This window comes from Pygocentrus nattereri, chromosome 7, assembly GCF_015220715.1.
Source record: "Pygocentrus nattereri isolate fPygNat1 chromosome 7, fPygNat1.pri, whole genome shotgun sequence".
NCBI classification, from domain to species: Eukaryota; Metazoa; Chordata; class Actinopteri; order Characiformes; family Serrasalmidae; genus Pygocentrus; species Pygocentrus nattereri.
This window is the reverse complement of record NC_051217.1, coordinates 14,235,503-14,259,319: the sequence shown is the minus strand read 5'-3', so window position 1 is coordinate 14,259,319 and position 23,817 is coordinate 14,235,503. Positions and strand designations below refer to the sequence as shown.

Sequence of the window (23,817 nt, the reverse complement as noted above, 5' to 3'; positions counted from 1 at the left end):
TACAACGTTCAGTCTCAGAAGTTGGTTGCAATTTCTGCCTCTCACATTCAAAATAATTACAATTACAATTTAAGGCTTATTGTTCCACAAACCCTCTGTTTCCTTTTCTCTAGCTTTTCTCACAGCTACACATCAGTTCAGACCAATAGTGCTGAGTTGTTTTCTCACTGTTTATCTGATGGAGACAGTATTGGTTTACCATTTTTGTCCACCAGGTCTTGCATGGTTGCTCTGGTCCATCTCTCTGTATCTTTTCACAATTTTTTGAACCCCAGTTTTGGACTCATGTTTTGTTCACTTATTTTCTTTCGACTTTGTGCTTTCTTCTGCAAGTGGATTGCTTTATCAGAGGTGTCTGCAGAAAATAATAACTTGTGCTTAATGGCCATTTTGACTAGAAATGAAATAAATGAAGGGTGGTCTCTGACTTTTACAGAGTGGTATGCAACTCTTCAAAGTTTGAAGTCTTAAGTTTTGTGCTCAATTTTTGCAAAATGATTGTAAAGTTTGCACAAAATATTAAAATATGTTTTATTCTATATACAATGTGGCTTCCATTTGCCAATCAATCAAAAAGGTTTGGAGTACACTTGATCAAAATATCTGTAATTCATTTTTACAAAACCTGAAAAACATAAACCCTGAAATCTGTGTGGAAGCTTTGCAGTGTTGGTGGAGTTTTGTCAGTGCGGGCACTGTAACATGCTAATGACTGTATCCCAGCAACAAGAACTATAAATCTTGTCTTTAACTTGTCATTGTTCTGAAATCTTTGGAGGTTTGGAAAAACCTTTTGAACTAACCCCAGGCATTTCACATAGTCATCTCAAAACTGGCCTCTGACCTGTAAAAGAAAAATTTAACACGCTGACTATTCCAAGTCACCCAGCATCCTCACTGTACCTCATATCAGAGACTTCACATTTCTTACAAGGTCATGTTTAACCCTTTGAATAGTATTACACACTTAAGTAAGCTAAAAATATTTCAGCCAATTTGTGTTAAAGTCTCTCTACTGAATAATAATCATTGTGAATCAATAACTCATTGTGTAATAAGCCTGGGATTTTAAGGGGCTTATAAGATTTTCATAAAAATAACTTATCATATCAATCTAATCAATTATGATACATTTGACCTAGGCTTGACTCTTTAAGGAGACCCCAGTCAATGCTTACATATTCTTCTGAAAGACCTTCTTTAAATTATTCTAGGACATAAAGTTACAATATCTGATTGTGCTGACCCACAAGACATTATTGAAACAGTCTTCATTAAATTGTTATATGATATAACCTTATATTATTTGACTGTATTGACCCAAGTTAAAGAAACTGGCCTATTTTTAAATGTTACATAGCTTTGTCATATCCAGGTTCCTGTTGTCTGCACAAAAATTATGAAATTGGATCAATGATGATGTGATAGCCAAAAAAATATTTTGTCCTTTTGCTCAGTTTGAAGTTCCAAAGATACAGAACCTCACTATTAATGCCAAACGCTTTAGCTGTTTTCTCTGTCTATAGAAACAAAAATGCACATGTAAATATGATACACTGAGCATTTTCTGATTGCCAACTTTAAATTGTCTGCAATTCAGTCATGCATGTAAAATAATGAGCCAGAAATATTATGGTTTACACTTTGGTGTTTCTAGAACTAAAACACACACTATTTTGATCATTCATTTCTTAGCTTCAGCTTTTTGCAGTTAAATTACACTTCATACGCACAATAGCTGCAGGGCAATAAAACAGCAGGTGTAACCCCGTGCAGCAAGGTCAAATCATGTCTGACAATTGCAGTGAACCAAAGCTGAACTGAATGTAAACTCACACAGATATGCAACAGGAAAAGTTAACATCTTTACATCCAGTACTTGAAAGAAATAGAATAAAGCTTGAATGACTAAAATAGATCATATTATTTTGCACTGTCAATTTGAATACAATAAAATAAGTACAATTAAAAACAGTGTATCTCTTACAATTTATCCAGTCACTGAATACAATAAAATAAGTACAACTAAAAACAGTGTAACTCTTACAATTTATCCAGTCACTGTATTTTTGACAATAAATGAGACAATCAGGCTTTCTGAATTTTTTGCTGACTTAAGCATCTAAGTTTTCTGCGTGGGCCCTTTCTGACCTGAGAGTTTTCTATTGTGTGCTAATAAGAAGAGAAATGCAAAACACTCTTTCTTTTTCTGATGGTGACCAACATGGGTCATCTAAATTAATTCTGATCTCTAGCACTGTGTGTGAATAATAATGCTTAGTTTTAATGCCTTATACTGAGCATGTCTTTTTAAAATCCCCTTTAGACACAGAATAAGAACAGTTTTGACCCAAGAAAGATGTCAGCAGCGTATCATCATAACCTCATATTTGTGAAGAAGTTATTTAATAAGAGAAGGGAAAAGCGTTCCTAACTTTAATGTACAAAACTTAATTCCAGTAAAGTTGGAACAGTGAAACGTAATGCCCTTTTGACTCTGTGGTATTGACACAATATACGTTTCCACTGTGTAGAACTGCATTTTGGTGAGTTCAAGCTCAAGAAGTCCAGAGAAGTTGGCAGTATTTCTGGATGCTGTTGGCATATAGATTTTGCAGTGCATAGTACAGACTTCCATTGCATTTGTACACTCCTGTGCAAAAAAATAAATAAATAAAATAAATAAATAATGGGCCAAACCCAAAATATAACTTTTAATCTTTTTTACTGATGGTTCTGGCCTGTCAGAGTCCATAATTAAACCTTAAGTAGAACATTTGGTCTCACAATAAACACAAAATAACTTGGCAACATTTTTTAATGGTTGGAAGCAATGAGTGCTGAGTGGATCAGTATTGGCTCTTTTTTTCTGTAAATGCCTTTCTGCAAGTTTGCCCACAACATTTAAAGAAATGGGAAAATATCCCATACTAAGTTATTTTGTCTATTTGTTTATTAGTTTGTTGTTAGGACAATTAAAAGCTTGCTGTTTTGCCATGTTGGGCTTGGTTCATTTGTTCTGCCTGGGAGTGTAGATGTGGCAGTGAACAGCATTCATTGATAAAGCATTCCCGAGCCCATGCATCTAAACTCATCCTTGCTTATAAAGGACAAGGCCTTCCTTGGTTCTGTTTATACCAAAGCATGATTGCATTACCTGATTAAGATGTGTTTTGAACATTTCAGATGTTCAGATTTCTTTTTTTTAGTCTTAAACTGCCAGCATCCTGACTTTTTCAGTCAATTTAGGATTATATTTACAAAAAACAATAAAGTTGGTGAGATAATAACATTAAGTGGGTTTTACAAATCATAGCTTCCTGTTTTTATTTGCATTTCACACACTTTGTATGGCATTTTGTAAATTAATGTGATTTGAATGTGCTATTAATATTTTATTCCTGGTAATTGATAATCCATTCATTATGAAATCTTCTCAAAGTGTAAAAGGCTGTCATCATATTGAAATGGTAAAAAAAATAATTTAAAGCAATGGCTGGTTTAATATATATCTTCTTTTAAGGGTCAGCAGCTCATGGATCTGGAGAACAAGTTGAGAGTTGCCAAAGAGGAACTGGAGAAAGCAGCGCTCGACAAGGTGAGAAAGTGACGGATAAGATAAAACTCCTTTAACTATAACAGTCCTTCTTCAGGGTCAGTCTGTCCTCAGATATCCTCCCACAGCTGTCTTTCTTCTGACTGCAATGTCCAACTTAGAGGATGGAATTCTATTATCTTTTTGGATCAGAGATTTTCTTCACTATTTAAGGGAAGGACAGCTGAAATAATAAATGAAACCTGGACCAAAGTTAGAGGTGAAGCACCATTTGAGAAAGTGCTGGAAATGAGGGAAGAATGTTAGTTCCATTTGACTGCGCCTCTTCCTCACCTGTTCTTTCCATTTTAATTTGATTTAGGAGTCACAGCTGAAGGCCTTGAAGGACACCGTCCATATCTGCTTCTCATCTGTCCTACACAGCCAGACAGTCAATTTACACAGACTGCCAGCCACACCCACTCACCTGATGAGATACTCTCCCCTGGTCAACAACTCAAGAGTCACCTTCCAGCAGCCACACGCAAAGGTAAAAACAAATAATAAAATACATACTGAAAGATGCACATCACCAATGGAACCCAGAGAGGGTCTGAAAGATTGAACTATCCACCCACAAGTACATTCTTTAATAGCTGCTATGAGGTTGGACAACGAAATGTCGGCAAAAATGCCATTCAGTTATATGAGAGATTTTAGCACACAACACATCTACAGTACTGCTAATATTGAGTTTTCTATGTAAAATACTATTTTACTGAGTTGGAGTTTGATGTTGTATTACCCCATTAGCATTAGCCTAGTTCAGGGGCCGGCAGGGGTTTTACAGCCCTGTTGCGGTTCCATAGCAAAGTCAGATTTTTAGGTAAAGATAATTGTCCTTTGCTGTAAAATTAAGCTCTGCTGATGGTTCTAACACAGTTTTAACAATAAACGGTCTGGAATCTGTTAATTCACCCTTTAACTCTGAAGGTTGATGCAGAGACTGCTGGTCACAGCAACACAGACATCAATCTTGCCTAGCTAGTAGCTAACGAAAAAGGCAAAGGGAAAGATTCAAGAGGGACATTGATAATTTGGAGACGAATAGACTTATTTGCCTTTATAAGCACTCCACATGGTTTTCTGATATATTTAATCTTCAATGAGAAACTGTCAAACACTAAAAAGTCACGAAACTTATATTCTCATTCGACCAGCTTCTAGTTCTAATTGTCTCATTCCACAATAAATGGTGCAGCACTTAAGAAGCCGGCGAATGAGAAATTGACTTCAGCCTCATAAAAAAGTCAAATGTTGAAAGAAATTTTACAGGAAATTATTTTACTTTTGAGGAAAAGTTTCCTGCTGGAGATGCGAGAAATGCAGCTATAGTTGAGCTAATGCTTAAAGCAGAACAATGTTTGCACTCTTGTTTAAATATTTTTAGCTTATACTAGTACATTAACACATACTGAGATATATTTACAGCCAAGATGGTAAATTGGACATAAAATGTGGCTCCCAAGGTCGTTTGATTTTTGTTAAAAGGACAAAATGGCTTGTCTTAACATTTGGGTTGCTGACCCCTGGTCTAGTTATATAACATATAACCTGATTCATCCCATCTTTCGAACTTGTACAAAACAAACTCATTTGTGACTAATTAGACACTTTAAACCCTTTAAAGCCAGTCTTTATGGTGTCCTAAGGCTTATTATTCAGTAACTACATGGACTGCATGCATATTAGTGTCATCTTCCACATTACATCTTAAACCAATGAAGAGTGTCACTGCATCCAATGTTTAATCAGAGCTACCTACATCTTCTGCAGTGTATGGATGCATTAAACATCAGTGCTCTGTTGTCATGTTTGCAGTCCAGACAAATGTGCATCAAGGTGGCGGCAGCTCAGCTCATCAGACCATAAAAATTGATACGATAAGTAACAAGATTTTAATGTTTTTTTGTTTTTTTCCTGTTCAGTAGCAGGAGTAATGAACAGAAGCAGTGTTTCCTGCTTACATCCAAAAATACTTAATTTAGATTATTGGCTCTTGTATAAGGTGGTGGAACTCCTTTTGTACAATAGGGTGTGCCCAGTGTCCCTGTGTTCAAAAGAAAGATTTTTTTAGTATTATTTAGTATTATTTTAACTAAAACTGACTTATAGATTCTTATCAGGTTGAAAAGGAGGTTTTTGCAAAAGTTCTCTCTTCAAAAACTTCATACAGTTGCTGCAGATAAACATGAACATGAGTGAAGCATAGATTGGTCAGTTGTATAATAAGGTCTAGCTAAGTGAGTGTTCCAATTCAACAGTAAATAATAGACAAGCAAAACATTATAAAAGAGCATGACTGAGTCAGAATGCCAGAGTACAGCACATATCAGACACAGTATAAAAATGCAGCAGCAGTTTTATCTCCACAGTGCAGTGATTAAGATCAAGACAATGACAGTGCTGCACAATTTTGTTTACCGTAGTAGTGTGAGAGAGTGTGACTGGCAGGATTTTCCCTGTGATGCAGTCAGAAGCCCTTCTGCCTTTGTAAAATGTCCTGCTGAGAAGCCTGATGTTACCCAAAGGACACCGCAGATCCTTTTAACTGCGCTCCAATGGCCCTGTCCATAACCCAGACGTCTCTTCAGAACAATATCAGAAAACATAAGAAAACCACATCAAATCAAACCTTCTGATGATGTTTATAGCTCCAGCTCCAATTCTGCCTATCATATACTGCAGCGCTGATTTTCATGCTGCGTGAATAGACAACATGGTAGCTGACTTCTGAAAAAGGCCTTTGCTCTAAAATGTTTGTGTTCAAAGATATGAGAGAACATGACTCGGCAAAGAATGAGAGGTCCTTTTAAGATTTGAATTACTTCACTGCACAAAAGATGTTGAATTACTTGTAGTTTTATAAGCTTTCACATTATTAAAACATAGACTCAATTATTAGACTCAATAAACATACATGAAAAATGTATATTTATGCAATCAATACAAATATTCTTTGTTGCATGTTAAATGACAAGCCAGCAAGTTAAGCGTGCATAATTTTTAAAGAGAAAAATAGTAACACTTTATTTAAACCCTGCTACATAATATGGACATAACCATTTTTTTGATGACCACTTATATCACATGGTAATATTTGCTTTGAACTATAGTTAGCCATCACGTGCATTTTGGAACCCTTCCCTGCTGTGACAGGTTTATGGCTTGATTATGTCAATATTATGCAGCAGAATTCAAGTAAAGTGTAAATTGCAGAAAAACATATGCATAAGGTTTGCTCTTACATGCATATGTTCACTTTTCACTTTTATGTAGGCTAAAATGGATAAGCATCAACATTTAGTGTTCCTACAGAGATCTACACTGCTCTAATGGTCTCTGGTGGGACTGTAATGAGGCCTAAACTCCAGCAACCAGCAATGATAAACCTACACTCAGCCTGCACACACAATCTCCTGCTAGTGAAACATTCATAAGCATGAGGTTTTAGGGAACAGTGAGTTTGGAGTGGAAGTTGTTTCATATTTTACAAGCCTTGAGAGGAGCCAGCTCTTGTGGCCTTTTACTATACCATGTAACTTTTATCAATACGTTTGGGGGACTGTTGCCACATTTGCTGGAATTGTAGAATATTTATATGTGTTAGAATGGCCGTATTATATCAGAATTCCTAGAAATGTTTCAGGAGTATCAAGATATCCTTGTGCAGCATTTCTGCACTGCAGGCAGTACGAGAACTCCACCAGCAATTTCCTGAGTGTACTCGGGGCACATCTCTTGGGCATGTCTAAAGTAATGGCTTTAGATGTCAAGATATGACCTCTGTATCTCAACCAATTCCAGTGCCATCAGATGATTCCAGGTGGGCTGTGATGACCTTGGAAATGTCCTTGTTAAAAATGCCACTAAAGTTTCTCTGTGCCGAAACAACATTTTAAAAGTTCTGCTTCTTCCAGTTTAATTGAGTTAAACTCTGCTAAATCCTATTTAGGAGTCATTTGACCTGCAATTAAAACATATAGAGAATCAAAATAATCATACCTCAACATGCCCTGAAGGTATTTGTTCCAAACATGTGCTAATTAGCTTGTCTCTCGAACCAAGGAGGGAAGCTAATTAGCTAAATCAGGAGTTTGGAACAAATACCTGAAATATGGATAACACATTCTTCCAAAGCTGCCATGCAGTACTGTGTTGGCTGTGTACTTTAGTCTCCTGAGAGTTGAAGTGTATTTTAGAACAGAACCAAGTGTGTATGTCTATGTTATGTAGAGTTTCATTCCAAAATGTTTATCTATTTGCAACAATTGTGGAGATTGAAAAGTTTGACAAGAGCTGATAGAACATTTTCTCAAAAAAACACACTAATTTTTTCTAATAAATGTGATAATAAATATATATATATATATATATACACACATACATATATACATATATATATATATATATATATATATATATATATATATATATATATCAACATCTGTCATTTTTTCAGCAATTAGTCCATCATTCATCTTTATTACAGTCTCCATTCTGCTCTGATATCTTGCTTTCCGTCTCATTCTCACTTTTATTTGAACTCTAGTTTTGGAAACTTTTTTCATGCTTTGCCTTTTGACTTTTCCCTTCCTTCTGCAAGTGGATTATCTTTTATATCTTCTCAAGATATATCCTGAAAAATGAGTGGAACTTGTACTTAATCGCTGTTTTTAGTGGAAATGAAAAAAATAAAGGCTTGCCCCTGACTGTAATACTGTATATCATAAAAAATGAAAATGAAAGTGGTGGTTAAAACATTTTGGAATGAAACCCTTCATGTGCTATTGGAGTTTTCTAAGGATAAAGCCACATGTCTGATGGTCCATACTGTAGTCTGTATTTCCTGTAGTCTGCAGCATACTGCTACCCTCCTAAAAATAAAGATTCTCAAGTGGATCTTGGCTTAGATGCATGGTTCTATGAAAAACCTTTATCCCCTTAAACTCCCAGGCTTATTACAGACTAATGTGCATTATTAAGTAATTATAGGGACTTTAATGCAAACTGGCTGGGCTATTCTTAGGTTACAGAAGTGTGTAATAAAACTTTGGCCAGGGTCCATAGGCAGGGCCATTTAGATTGTGTAGGTTCTTAAAACTTTAAAAGCGTTCTTCACTCTCACACAACCTATTTACCAAAATGATTCTATAAATAAACATCCATTGAAAGAGTATTAAGGTGGCTGTACTGGATTATCACTCCAGAGAACCATTTTCCACCTTTGTTTATAAGAGTGTATATACTGGCTTCTTGTTTTCATGACATTGATGGATATCACATTGCTTATAATGGGACATCACATTTCGTTTTATTTACCATGTGAAGCTAACTGGATTACAAATGTGTTATAACTCTCCCCAAAGTGACAGTCAAGCCAGTCTAGCCAGAGGATTACTGTCTGAATATTAACCCCCTGTGTTTTGGAGTAGAAAGGTAGAATGTGCCTGCAGAGAACTAGTACATCTCGCTGCTTGATGTTTAAAAGCTTTCTGACAAAACAGATAGTTCTGGTCTTAAAATTAAAGCTGTTCTAAAAATACTCAACAAACAGGCCACTTCAGAACAACTGAATTCTGAATCAAATGCATCAAGTCACTAAAAACATTTGTGCAGTGAATGAACTCTAATGGCACATGCGTGAACCATATTTATCTATTGATAAATAGTAAGAACCCAGTTTTGTTTCAAATGTGGGGCAGACAGCTTATGTTCTTAAGAAAATGGATGCAGGATGACAGCTTAAAAGCCTACATGCGTTAAATGTTCTTGTTTTAGTATTTCTGCCTTAAGCAATTAAAGCTAGCATGGGAAAGTGAAGGTGTGGTACTGTTAGCTTGATGCCAACACAACATAGCAAATCTCACTGGGGTGCTAACAGAAATTAGCTTTATCATTATGGGTGTAATTTGGTGAAAACAACTATATATTAGATGAAGGACTCTGCATTAAACACTATTATAATATGCTATTTTTGTTATTGCATGACAAATTTAAAAAGTTGATTATAATTATTCTAACCACTATAATCAGTTTTTCCACCGTGAAATGTAAATTGTTTGATTGTTTATAGTTTGCTATTGTTGCCAAGCTATGAACTGCTGACGGAGGAGAAGAATTTTCAATTGCCCATTGTATATTACAGTATATTACAACTTTTCAATTTCACGATTTTTATTTTTTGTCATATAATAATATAAATATCATAGTATAGTAGTGCTTAATGCAGAATCCTTATAAGTCTTGCTCACCAAATTATCCTATTTCTATACCCAACTTTCTGCTAGCACCCCATGGCAGTTTTCTGTGTTACCATCAAGCTAACAGTGCCACTTTTTTGTTTTCCCACAATGGCTTTAATACTTAATAAGAAAGATCTAAGCATATGACACTGGGTTGACCATATTTTATGTTGTTGCCATTTTATAAAATCAATAAGCCACTTGAAGCTGTGCATTACAGTGATTTTATCATGGATAAATGTTTCACAGTAATGCACAAACTTTAATTCTTGCATACACCTATTAAATGCTGTATTAATACGATATTAAAAGCCTTTTTGTTGTTGCTGTAATAATCTTTAGCTTTTATGTTGCATAGCAACCATGGCCTACTGTAAACAATCTACATTGTTTGGAGGAAGTATATGTTATTGTCATCAAAGTGAATGATTTATTGAACATCAGTATATTTTATCACATTGTATCTTACTACTGTTTTATAATTGCTGCTTAACATCATCCCTTAACCGTAATAAAATGCTGTGACACACTGCCCCTTGTACTTATTGCTTTTATTTATGTGAAGGAACTAGGACAATTTTAAAAATGACACAGCACTTTGCCACTAATCTCTCAGGAACAGCAGCAGTTAATGGGTCAGAAGCCCACTGATGTGAACTTTGGGTGCCTGAAACTAAAAGAATAACAAACAAATGTAGCTTCGTTTCTATGCTACTGAAAATACAGTAAAAGGGAATTTGTGATGAGGCACAGCTACATTATGTAAGGATTGTAGCAGTTGTTCAAGTTCACACAAGTTCATCTGGAAATGATTCAAGTATACTTTCCATGTATAAGGTGAATAGGTCCTGGAGGTTTGTGCAATGGAAAAAAAGAGGTGTTACTTCACACCTCACATCTCAAGCAAGCCTGTCAGGCATTCTTGGAATAAATCTATGAAAAGAGTTAGATGCAGCCTTTATAAAGAAGCACTATAAGGGTGCTTATGCAAGAAGGCCTCCACAGGAACCTTAGAGGCATGCATATGAATTAAATGGGTAGGCAGAAAGTTGACATGAGGTCTTAGAATAAATGGCTAAAATTCCTGTCTAAAATGTTGCCAATTTACTCTCAAGAATCAATGCACAATTGTGCTACATGGTAGGTTTTTGACCTCTGTGGATGTTCTGGAACAGCTTGTTTATTTCACTTTCCACAATAAGTTTTTAATGTTAATGTGGAAATGAAGTGATTATGCAATAGTCCATACCATTGACTGTCTTTATTTATAATGACTTTTTAATAGTTTTATTGGGTACTGGTATTTGTAGTTATTTTATTCATTCTTTATATAAATCAAGCATGATTTGAGAAAAATGAAAATGTCAAATAATTAGATAAAAGGCATTTAACAGAGCTTTGCTTACATGTCATTAACAGTAAAACAAATGTAAGTTTAACTCTTTCAATGGCCAGGACTGGCCTGGGTTCTCCAGGCTTCTGTTCTTCAGTCCTACATCACAGCCAGTTTCTGTGCAATTACTGAATAATAGCCTTAAGATGTAATAAGCCTGGATTTTAAAAAGGTTAAAGCTTATTCTAATGGCGGTTTCAGCAAACATTCTTTCCCCACCTGCCAGTTTTTTGCACTTTACCAAAAGCTGTTTTAGTTTTTACTCCTCCTTTACAAGAGGATACACAATATTACACCTCAAAATGACTTTATAAAGGTTTATGCAACTGTGTTATGGTCATTTTTTATGCATTTAAGTTCCATGTTTTTGCATATATTTCTAGATTTTAAACATCTTTGCCTGCTTTCTTGTCTTAATTAAATGGTATAGCTTTAGTTAATCAGCAGTTACATATTGAAATGGTGCTTTCTAGACATGTATGCAGCTATTGAAACACCTGCGCCATGCAAAGCTGTATGTAACTGTGTTCTGGTCATTTTTCTTGCATTACAAATATTGTTTTTCAATATTCTGGAATTATTTACATTTTACATTTATGGCATTTGGCAGATGCTCTTATCCAGAGCGATTTACAGTTTGATCATTTTACACAGGTAGGCGAAGATAATACATCTTTTGTTAATTAGTATTTACATGTCGAAATAGCAATGCTTTCTAAAAGTGTACCTGGTTGTTCCATCACTTTTATGTGCACAGCGATATATGACTGTGTTATGACAATTGTTTAATATATTACAAAAATTATTTTCATCTCCAGCCATTTTTGTACTATTTTTAAAGTTTTAGTGCTCCTCTAAAAGAGACACATGTGCTTCCTGATTAACGGTCAACAGCCCAGTCTCAGCACAACACAATAGCACTAAATAGAAAAGCGAAGCTGACTTCTGACCTCTAGTTAAACATGGAAAGGCTAACAGGAGTGCAGTGCTCAGATCTTCTCTCTTTCTTATTCACTCACAATATACCTGCACTGCATCACAACATATTTCTTTTTGTTATTTCCTTTAAGGACATCCCAAAAGTTCCCAGAATCACAACAAGTAAATTGCCTGTGAACGTGGAGATAATGAGGAGAGATGGTGCAGGAGTCAAGGACTGCCAGATGGTAAAGGTAAATCTTTACTGCTATTACACTCTAATGGCCCTTTGCTGACCCTCTGGCCCAAATGGAGCAGCTAATATGTTCATTGAGTCTCATTGCATCTCTTGGCATCACAAACCATTAGCAGCTCTGCTCTAAATGTCATTTCACCTTCCTTCTAAAGCAGAATGTGACCTACCTGAAGCTTTTACTCAGCAGTATACAGTGCTATATAGATGGTTTCCATAGATACATATGAATATAGTAAATGTAGCCCATGCAAAAAAGAGAAATTTATAAAGTCAAGATTACTTGTTTTAACCTTTGTATGCTCTACCATATCTGGCTATGTAAATGTGTAGTTCAATGAGATTTTATACAAACAAATAATTTGACTTTTTTTCACTTCAAAATCACTGTGCTTTCTAAAACACCCCTTTAACGGCTGCATCATGTATATATATATATATATATATATATATATATATATATATATATATTTTTTTTTTTTTTTTTTTTTTAACAAATAGTACATCTTTAGTTAATCAACAATGATGTCATGCTTTTGGAATGTCTCTCTCTCTCTCTCTCTCTCTCTCTCTATATATATATATATATATATATATATATATATATATATATATATATATATATATATACACACTGCTCAAAAAAATAAAGGGAACACTCAGATAACACATGCTAGATCAGAATGAATGAAATATTCTCATTAAATACTTTGTTCTGTACAAAGTCGAATGTGCTGACAACAAAATCACACAAAAATCATCAATGGAAGTCAAATTTATTAACCAATGGAGGCCTGGATTTGGAGTCACACACAAAATTAAAGTGGAAAAACACACTACAGGCTGAACCAACTTTGATGTAATGTCCTTAAAACAAGTCAAAATGAGGCTCAGTATTGTGTGTGGCCTCCACGTGCCTGTATGACCTCCCTACAACGCCTGGGCATGCTCCTAATGAGGTGGTGGATGGTCTATTGAGGGATCTCCTCCCAGACCTGGACTAAAGCATCCGCCAACTCCTGGACAATCTGTGGAGCTGGTGGATGGAGCGAGACATGTATTAGCATTGTCCAGCATTAGGAGGAACCCAGGGCCAACTGCACCAGCATATGGTCTCACAAGGGGTCTGAGGATCTCATCTCGGTACCTAATGGCAGTCAGGCTACCTCTGGCGAGCACATGGAGGTCTGTGCAGCCCTCCAAAGAAATGCCACCCCACACCATTACTGACCCACTGCCAAACCGGTCATGCTGAAGGATGTTGCAGGCAGCAGATCGCTCTCCACAGCATCTCCAGACTCTGTCATGTCTGTCACATGTGCTCAGTGTGAACCTGCTTTCGTCTGTGAAGAGCACAGGGCACCAGTGGCGAATTTGCCAATCCTGGTGTTCTCTGGCAAATGCCAAGTGTCCTGCATGGTGTTGGGCTGTGAGCACAACCCCCATCTGTGGACGTCGGGCCCTCATACCATCCTCATGGAGTCGGTTTCTAACTGTTTGTGCAGACACATGCACATTTGTGGCCTGCTGGAGGTCATTTTGCAGGGCTCTGGCAGTGCTCCTCCTGTTCCTCCTTATACAAAGGCGGAAGTAGCGGTCCTGCTGCTGGGTTGTTGCCCTCCTACGGCCTCCTCCACATCTCCTGGTGTACTGGCCTGTCTCCTGATAGCACCTCCAGCCTCTGGACACCAAGCTGACAGACACAGCAAACCTTCTTGCCACAGCTCGCATTGATGTGCCATCCTGGATGAGCTGCACTACCTGAGCCACTTTGTGTGGGTTGAAGAGTCCGTCTCATACTACCACGACTGTGAAAGCACCACCAACATTCAAAAGTGACCAAAACATCATTGAGCACATCTGGGACATCATGTCTCGCTCCATCCACCAACGCCACGTTGCACCGCAGACTGTCCAGGAGTTGGCGGATGCTTTAGTCCAGGTCTGGGAGGACATCCCTCAGGAGACCATCCGCCACCCCATCAGGAGCATGCCCAGGCGTTGTAGGGAGGTCATACAGGCACGTGGAGGCCACACACAATACTGAGCCTCATTTTGACTTGTTTTAAGGACATTACTTCAAAGTTGGTTCAGCCTGTAGTATGTTTTTCCACTTTAATTTTCTGTGTGATTCCAAATCCAGGCCTCCATTGGTTGATAAATTTGATTTCTATTGATGATTTTTGTGTGATTTTGTTGTCAGCACATTCAACTTTGTACAGAACAAAGTATTCAATGAGAATATTTCATTCATTTAGATCTAGGATGTGTTATTTGAGTGTTCCCTTTATTTTTTTTAGCAGTGTATATAGTGTCCTGTTTTACTGTGTTATGTTTTTTTTTCCTTATTATGCATAGTTTTGCATTTTTTAGTTAAATTTTGTAAACAATTAAAAAAAAGTTTTAACCTTAGTTAATAAAAAATACACCTTGAAATCACAGCGCTGCCATATAAAAATTATTTTTGTATTTCTGCAATTACTTTTCATAGCTTCTCTATAAAAATGTCACTAACAGAGGTCTATCATTAGTTAAACAGTCACCACACTTTAAAATCTAAAAAAAAAACAGAGCTGACACTCTCACATGCATTTTAAAAATGATTTTCAGTAGTCCAGGAGAGGATCAGTGTCCGCAGTGTTACTGACTACAGATCTGGAGGGAAGCCTGACAATTCTTTTCACAGTTTTTTCCCATAGTCCCCAAAAGGTTTATCTTTAGGGAATCAGCACTAATAGCTTGAAATTATGCTTTGTAAAAGTACACTGAGTACATATGACTGCTGAGATATTTGGGTAACACATTTCTTTTAACACAACTTTTGGAAGTGCCTATGTGTTTGTGCAGGAAGAGATGATGGATGTTGGCTAAAAGCACCCTTATGCTGAACCTTTCTTAAAAAAGACGTTCATCTCTAATGGATAGTCAAGCATGCTTGAGCTTTTTTTATGACCCTGATTCGTCATCATGTTGACAAATATCCTGCATATCAGGCTGACACAGTATGTGTGATTCCCTTGTTGGGAAGGATTTGAAACAAGACTGGGGAAGATGTTGGGAACCTGTAACAATGTGTCAAAGTACAGATAGCGAGAGAAGAGCAGAGAGGAGGACTGTAGCCCAGAGGAGATTAATCTCACTGACTACTGACATGTGGTTATCAACCATAGTGACAGGATTGTGTCTCTGTGTGCATGTGTGTGTACTCTTAAACATGTGTCTATGTGAATGTGTGGGTGTGGGTGAAGGAGAGAGAGAGAGAGAGAGAGAGAGAGAGAGAGAGAGAGAGAGAGAGAGAGACAGAGGAACAGTGGAACTGAGAAGAAGAGATATAGAAAGACAGAAAGGGAAGGATGACCATGTATTCCTTATAATCCAAACGACTCACCTTCAGCACGAGGAAGATCGCCCTGTGTGGATGACCTGTCATGAAGATTGCCTCTTAATGAAAAAGCTCCCATCCTGCTGATGTTATTGATGAAATCACTGTGGCACAAATACAGGGTGGAGACCTGTGACAGAGAAACAGGAGAGAGAGAGAGAGAAAGAGCGAGAGAGAGAGAGAGAGAGAGAGAGAGAGAGAGAGGAGAGAAGGTCAGAAGTGAAGGTTAGAGGCCTAAAAAGAAAGAAGAGGGATTGTGATGGAGGAAGAGAGACAAAAAGCACAGAGAGACCTAGAAAGAGCAAGAGAAACAGAGGCAAAAAGATGCATAAAAGAGAAAGAGAGAGAGAGAGATAGAGAGAGAAAGCGAGAGAGAGAAATGAGACAGCAAAAATGATGGAGAAAGAACAAAGAGAAAGTGAAATAAAAAAAGAGCATGGTATAGAAAATGAGAAAGAGAGCACAAAAAGAGTGAGAGACCAACCAAGAAAGAACAAGGGAACAGAAAAAGACAGAGCAAGGAAGAAAGATAAAGATAGCAAGACAGAGAAAAGACAGAAGAGAATGAGAAAAAGGAGAGAGGCAGTGAGAAGTTAATATAGAATAGATAAAGAGACAAAAAAAAGAAAATAGGAGAAAGACTGATAGAGAGGCAGGAGGATACGAGAGAGCACAGGAAGAGAAAAAGTGAAGGAGACAAAGAAAGAACAAGTAGCCAATAGTGATGTAAAGAGAGAGAAAGAAGGAAGGAGAGAGTGAGCGAACACAAAAGAGGGAGAGGCAGATAACCACACCACACTCCGACCCCACTGACCCAAACCCCTCAGTGTATTTACTCTCTGAGAGTTAACCCCTTACATGGCTGTAAGGCTGGGATTTTGAGGCGTTAAAAATAGTCACTGTAATCAGTCTCCATTTTTATCAGTTTTAATGTTTTAAATTATTTGATAAGGCCAGTTGGTACATTGTGCCAGAATTTCATGATAACTGGATCAATAGAAATTGTCAAAATTAACAAATATATATCTTGTTCCATTAACCTTCATTAAGTTTCCTTTTTGGAGATACAAGCTTTTTTCTGACATTAAAAAAATATTCCCTACTGATTATTGCTATTATTATTAATATCATTACAATCTTATTTCCAAAAAAAGTTATGACTCTGTGCAAAATGTAAATAAAAACAGAATGCACTGATGTGCAAATAATTTAATTAACACTATTTTATTGAAAATAGTGCAAAGACAAGATATGAATTGTATTGTTTTTCAAAAAAAATATATTGAGAGTCCATTTTGAGTTTTTTGCAAGTAATAAAAAAGTCAAAACATAGGCAACAAAAGACTGGTAAAGTTGTGTATTGCTAAAAAGCATCTTGCAACTAATCAGGTTTTTTAGCAACAGGTCAGTAACATGATTGGGTGTAAAAGACACATCCCAGAGAGACTAAGCTTTAGGAAGTAAAGATGGGGAGGGATTCACCACTCTGCGAAAGACTGTGTGTGCAAAAATACCAGAATAACATTTCTCAACATACATTAACAATGAATTTGCATTTAATCATCTACAGTACATAATATTATTAAAAGATTCAGAGAATCCAGAGAAATCTATGTATACCAGGAACAAGGCTGAAAACCATTGTTGGCTGGAAGTGATGAAAACCATTGTCTGTGACCACAGTTCGTCACTGCATCCACAAATGCAAGTTAAAGCTCTACCATGCAAAGAAGAAACCAGATATAAACAGGATACAGAAACACTGCCGCCTTCTCTGGGCCTGAGCTTATTTAAGATAGACTGAGGTGAAGTGCAAAAGAATCATGTGGTCTGAAGAAGCAAAATTTAAAATTCTTTTTGGAAATAATGGACGCTGTGCCCTCCAGGCTAAAGAGAAGAGGGACTTGTTATCAGTGCACAGTTCAAAAGCCAGCATCTGTGATGGTATAGGGGTGTATTTGTGCACATGGCGTGAGTGACATTTTGAAATGTATTGCAGACATCAAATTTAATTTTTAATTAAATTAAATTAAATTTAATTAAACATGGTGTAAATTATCTGTAAATCATCAAATTCTGTTTCATGTACATTTTTGGAAACGGTCATATTTCATGCATCTTATTGTATTCATTTTGCTATTATTTAAGTAAAAGTTTTGGTAGCAGTGTTCTTGAGACACATAAGACAATAAAGCTACTCTGAGTTGAGATAAAGAGACAAAGAAAAAGAAGGGCAGAGAGTGAAAGAGCAACAAAGAGACGGGGAGAATAATGAGTGACAGCAAGAGAGGGACAAATAAAAAAGAGAGAGAGAAAGAGAGACATTTGTATGGCTTTTCCATCAGTGCTGCTTTATCATTTATGAACAGTGCTGAATTTAGCATCTTATTCACAGCCAGCTCAGACGAGAGGAGAGGCAAAACAAGTGAATTTTACATCCTGTTTACTATAGAGTCAAGGGAAGTGGACAAAATCAGTGAAGCAGTAAGAATTAGAGGAGAAAAGGTATACTGGGTCCTTGATATTTTTTTTCCCTCTTGACTGTTTTACTGCCCGGGATATATTGTGCTTTATTTTTGGCAGCCACCAATCTTCAGTCTATTCACTCACTCACTTTGTGTATATGTGAGTGTGCCTCTGTGTATGTGTGTCTGCGTGTGCTAGAAAAGGGCATGTATCATATTCTCTCAACTTTAAACTTACACAAAGTACCTTAATCTCACTTGAGAGCATATTTTGCTCTAAATTGCCTGATTGAAATCTCTCTGGGTTGTTTCGGAACATGGAAATACATGCAGACGAAACATTTCCTTAAAATACGCCATCCCTTGAGCGATGTGATTAATCTGTTTATATGCAAAGCTGTATAATCACCGTAGCCCAGGCAGGGCTTTTGGGGAGTAAACAGCAAACAGCTATATTCAGCATTACAGATTCATTTCACCCTACATCAGTGCGCTCGAAAAACAGGAGCTGTGTTTTTAAAACACGCACACATAGACAAATGACTAATAATCATATCAGCATTTTTCATATATAATGTACATACAGGAGCTGAGGTAAAGCTGCTTTGTCATATGGGTTAGTTATTAAAAAACTATACAAATAAGTAACAGCATTTAAAGTATACACTTATCCTGATTCTTTTACCAAACAAAACACACTGTGTTGATTGACACTGATCAACAATGAGCTGCATGTTAATTAGAAGCATCTATCTTGTACCTGCATTCATAGGCCAGTTTATCAGGTTCAACTGCCATTTGGGTATATGTTGAAGGTTTACTGAGTGCAGTCCATCTGTTGTAGTACAGTTTGTTAACCCCTCTCTACTCTGTCCATCAACAAAAAGGGTCCACCAAAGGACTGCTGCTGAGCAGATATCATTTAGACAGAGTACCATTCTCTTCACAGTAGTGACACCAGTGTGTGAGCATGAAAGGGGCAGCAGTGTTTCTGAACACTAAGAATAGTCTGCTAACAAAAACATCCAGCTATTAGTGGTCTTGTGGTCAGGTACTGACCATTGATGAAAGGCATGTGGATGACTAATACAAATTGTGTACAACAGATGGGGCATAGTCTACAAGGTACTGTCTGATACACTTATACTAGCACAACACCCACTAACATGCCTCTAGCATGTCAGTGTCATTGTCCTTTGATTGCCCATTTTCAGTGATGGATGACCAGATGTAAATTGAGTAGCAATAGATATGCAACAGTCAGTAAGTACAGTATTAGTTTTACTATTATTAGTAGTAGTAGTAATAGTAGTAGAGTCAGCAGAAATGTTTGAAATCATTGTTTTTCTGCTTAATCAAGACCATAAAATGTGAATTTCTGCTTATATTCAAGAGAAAGTATGTACATTACATTGCACTTTGCTACTATAAGTGCCTTAATGTGAGTGCATTGTCTAGGACACATTAATTGGTGCAGGTTGTGTTGGTTCTTAAAACTTTAAGATTGTTCACTGTCACACTGCCTATTTGCCAAAATTATTCCATAAAAACCCATCCACTGAAAGGTTTTTAAGTGGCTTTCTGCATCATCACTCCAGAGAACCCTTTTCTACCTTTTTTTTTTGAGTATGTATGCTGGCTTCTGGTTTTAATGACATAGCAGTGACCATTTAAAGGGTTTAGAATGTGATTTATCACTAGGCTAACTAGTTGACATTAGCTAATGTTAGAAACTGTAGAGCAGTTGTTTTTCTGACAAGCAAACATTTTGGTACATCAGGGAGAAAAGATTTTGTGTAGAAGTTCATCTGAAGAGGCTGCCTATTGTCTTTTTAGCATTTTAGCGTCTTCTTAACATTCATAACTCTTACAGGCATGTGACTGTCACAGTTAGTTAGAAATCACATCCCTAATACAAAGTGCACACACATGGTTGGCGTATGGCCAATTAGAGTAGGGACAAAATAGGTGTATGTACTTTTTTGCCCTTTCTTAAGTGATTTTTACTCTACAGGTTGGTGCAGAATGTTTCCAGAATCAGACTGAGAGAACATCTGTTGAGATATCAAAGACTGGCCACAACCAGGTGAGTGCCACACTATTGACTTTCATGCAGAACAGAATCAGTTGGCTAGTTTTACATGGAGCACATTCTGTTAAAAGTTTAACTAGCTTTTAACTGCTGGTTATTTAAAACCATGTTTAAGCTGGATTCATTTGACCAGTGAAGGTACAGTAACTTCTGGGAATTAAATCCAGTATAAATCTATAACAGCTGTAGTTTTTACAGTTTTACAGTAATAATTGTGGAGTGATTTGCATTCTGTAATTGGCTGAAACAAGCACTCACTCTGTGATAGTCCAGTTCAAACTCAATTCATGGAATTATAATTACTATGTTGTTCTTGTTACTGAGTGTAGCATAATGATGACATCAACGTTCATGCAATGACCCTTTATTTTGGTGCGATTATAAATATGTCAAATTTTGTTGAAACTTGTAAATTGAATCCAGCTGTCTAGAAGTCTAGAGTTGTTTTTGTTTTACTATACTAACACAGTGTAATTATGCAATTACATGTTTCATTACATAAGACATTACCTTTGACATTCAGATTACATTCGATATTGACAGTTATGAGTCTGCACTTCCTGTCCTTTGTCTGCTTGTTTCAATGTCATGGATTGATTTTTTTTTTCTTTCTGCAAAACAAAACACACACAAGAACTTTTCATCTGTGTTGAATAATAATAAAACAGCTCCTCTTCTGCTTATGAAGCCAGATGTGGCATTCATGTAAAATCTGCATTTTTTACACATCCTTCTATGTGCAGAATCTCGCCATTTATTTCAAAGAGCTATGAGTGAGCATCAGTAAATGTCTATACTTTCACGGAATTCATATTAACACCCAGTATCATTCTTCTGTCCTGTTTGACCGAATTAAATGTCAGGCCTTCCTCAGCTCAGAGCTGCCTCTATCATACTCCATTTGGTTCGATCAATATCTGGCCTCTGCAGTGACAGTTCTGTAGCTGTAGATGACAGGCTTATTTCAAAAAAAAAAAAAGTTCAAAATGAACAGACATCTCAGAAACAAGGAATAGCTGCTTCCCAGTTTGTGCTCATTTAATTTGACCTGTGTGCACTCTTTAAAGCTGTCTTTTGAGATCACTCATATTTCATCTGCTTCTGTGCTGATGTCTCGTTACTTCTACCCTGCAGCCCAGGAGCCCAGAGAGCAGTGGACATGGCAGCGCACGGACGCCAGCAGACAGTGGCAAGACGGAGGGAGCCCCAGAAAAAACACAAGTGGACAAACACAACTAAGAGACAATGAGCTAGCAGATTTTCTGCATGGTAGAGATGAAGTCAGATCAGTTTAAACCCCCCCCTCTCTCTCACTCACAGAGCATATAAGCACACACACAAACACACACACACACACACACACACAAACAAACATGCACAAAAGGAGCGTGCGCTGCATTAAATAGTGCTTTGAATTGAATTGATTTAAATATATCAATTGGCTGTACATGAATGAAATATATAACATCACTCAATTGTCTTTCACTTGACTTCTTTTGGCAACACTTGTGTTTGTGTCATACATTTTGATCATACAGTACTGTGCAAAAGTCAGAGACCACCATTTCGTTTGATTTATTTTTTAGTCAAAACAGCCATTAAAGGTCCAGGGAACCTAAATCTGTGTTTTCTTTCTAATCTAATCTGGTTAGTCTTGCTCTTGCAGTCAAACAACAAAAATATACCAAGTATATCCTTTAAATAATATTCCAATTACTAATAAATGACTGATATATTTCACCATATATCTGTCCTCTTGATGTAAACTGCACAGTCCTAATCTTGGATAATGATAAGGAATGGTTACAGAAGCAATAGCAAGGCTGGCGTCATTTGCCCTGCCGACACAAAATAGTTCCATAGTCAGAGAATCTTCGCGACTATATTATCCATTTACTAACATTGTTTGTTTATTCTTTACTTCATTCTGCATTGCTCCGTCTACCCATTTGCCCGTCCCTCAGTGAGCTGTCAATCAAGTTGCTCAAATGCCACACTCACATAGTTCTCAGCTAGGTCTGATCAGCGGTTTTTAAGCTGTGTTTTGTCATATTTATATATTATATTGTTCATTCAAGCTTTGTTATTTTTAATATAACCCTCAAGTTTAGTATAATACAAACATTTTTAATATTGGACTTCTCATGTTGCGTTATTCGCTGTGTTATTCACAATTCAGCATCAGAGAAAAGCAGTAAACATAATTACTAGAAAATTACACCGAAGCCTCAACAACTAAATATCAGATTTGTAAATATTTAATGTGTCCACCCTTTGCCTTTATTACAGCTGCCATTGTTTTGGGAGACTTGCAGTCAATTTTTCAAAGAAATCTGCAGGGATATTGTCACGACCAAGTAACCCCAATTACAGTTTTCAGATGTCATTTCAGATGTCCAGTTTCCTTTTTCTCACTAATGGCTTATTCACAGCTACACATCTTTTCAGATCCATAGCACTGAGTTGTCTTCTCACAGTGGAAAGATGGAAATACCGGTGGATATTTTCAGATCTGAAGCAAACATGGAGCTTTATTTTCTCCTCTCTCTCAAAGATGAAAGTTTTAATGACTGTTTATCTGATGGTGATAGTTTTGATGATATACCAGGTCTTGTATCTTAAATTTTGAACAACAGGTTTTGGAAACCCTTATTTTTTCACTCTTTTTTTGACTTTCCACTTCCTTATACAAGTGGATTATCTTATATCTAATCCCTTCAAAGTTGTCTCCTTTAGCCACTGTAGATACACACGAGAAAGAAATTGAAAGGCAGCTAAGGTGTGTTTGGATAGCTGCTTATGTGAATGTTAGTGTCTGTTTGAACACAATGTCATGGAACATGATGTCAGTGAATCCTGTGGGAGCAGCTTTTGTTGGGAGGTCAGCTGTGACTGGTTGGTTTTAAGATTGTAAGGATGGAAAAGGTAAAGTGGCAGTAGGTGAAAATGTAAAGAGTGGAGAAATTATACTTAGTTGTTGAGGCTTTTGTGTGAATTTCCACTGAATGTATGTTTCCTGACTTTTTTCTAACTTTTACATAACAAAGCTTTTGACTTTAAAGAAATGGTGTTGTCTGACTTTTGCAGCTAATGTACACATTTAAATTGATAAAATCCAAAGCACAATTTTTTTAGTACACTCAAAAAAAACCACCATACACACGCACACACACACACACACACACACACACACATACTTGTATGTAACACTGCTATTGTAGAAAAGGAGTCCCCTACGTACAATTTTGAACTTTCTCGATGAATCCCACTGCATAGTACAATGGCATGCACTATAGACTTTTAGGGTTTGATTTTAAAAGGTTCCAATGGTACTGGTCATTTCTTTTTTATAACTGTTACTTTCTTTGTTATCTGTTTTCAGTTTGATTCCAAAATTGAGGACACAAACTTTCTTTGATATGTGATGTTTGTAGTTGAGAAAACTTTCTGGACTGGCACCGTAAGGCCTGAGGC

The 23,817-nt window shown here is 36.7% G+C and overlaps 1 protein-coding gene across 1 annotated transcript in view; it reads left to right on the top strand.

The window, feature by feature from the left end:
* luzp2 (leucine zipper protein 2) overlaps nt 1–23,563 on the top strand; it is a 161,786-nt gene extending 138,223 nt beyond the window's left edge. Inside the window, exons 8-12 of the mRNA XM_017707791.2 lie at nt 3,524–3,598; nt 3,918–4,085; nt 12,304–12,405; nt 20,266–20,337; nt 21,478–23,563. Of these exons, the coding sequence (XP_017563280.1) occupies nt 3,524–3,598; nt 3,918–4,085; nt 12,304–12,405; nt 20,266–20,337; nt 21,478–21,582 (522 nt within the window). The 3' untranslated portion in view covers nt 21,583–23,563. The remainder of the gene's footprint in view (nt 1–3,523; nt 3,599–3,917; nt 4,086–12,303; nt 12,406–20,265; nt 20,338–21,477) is intronic.
* Nucleotides 23,564–23,817: the final 254 nt, after the last annotated feature.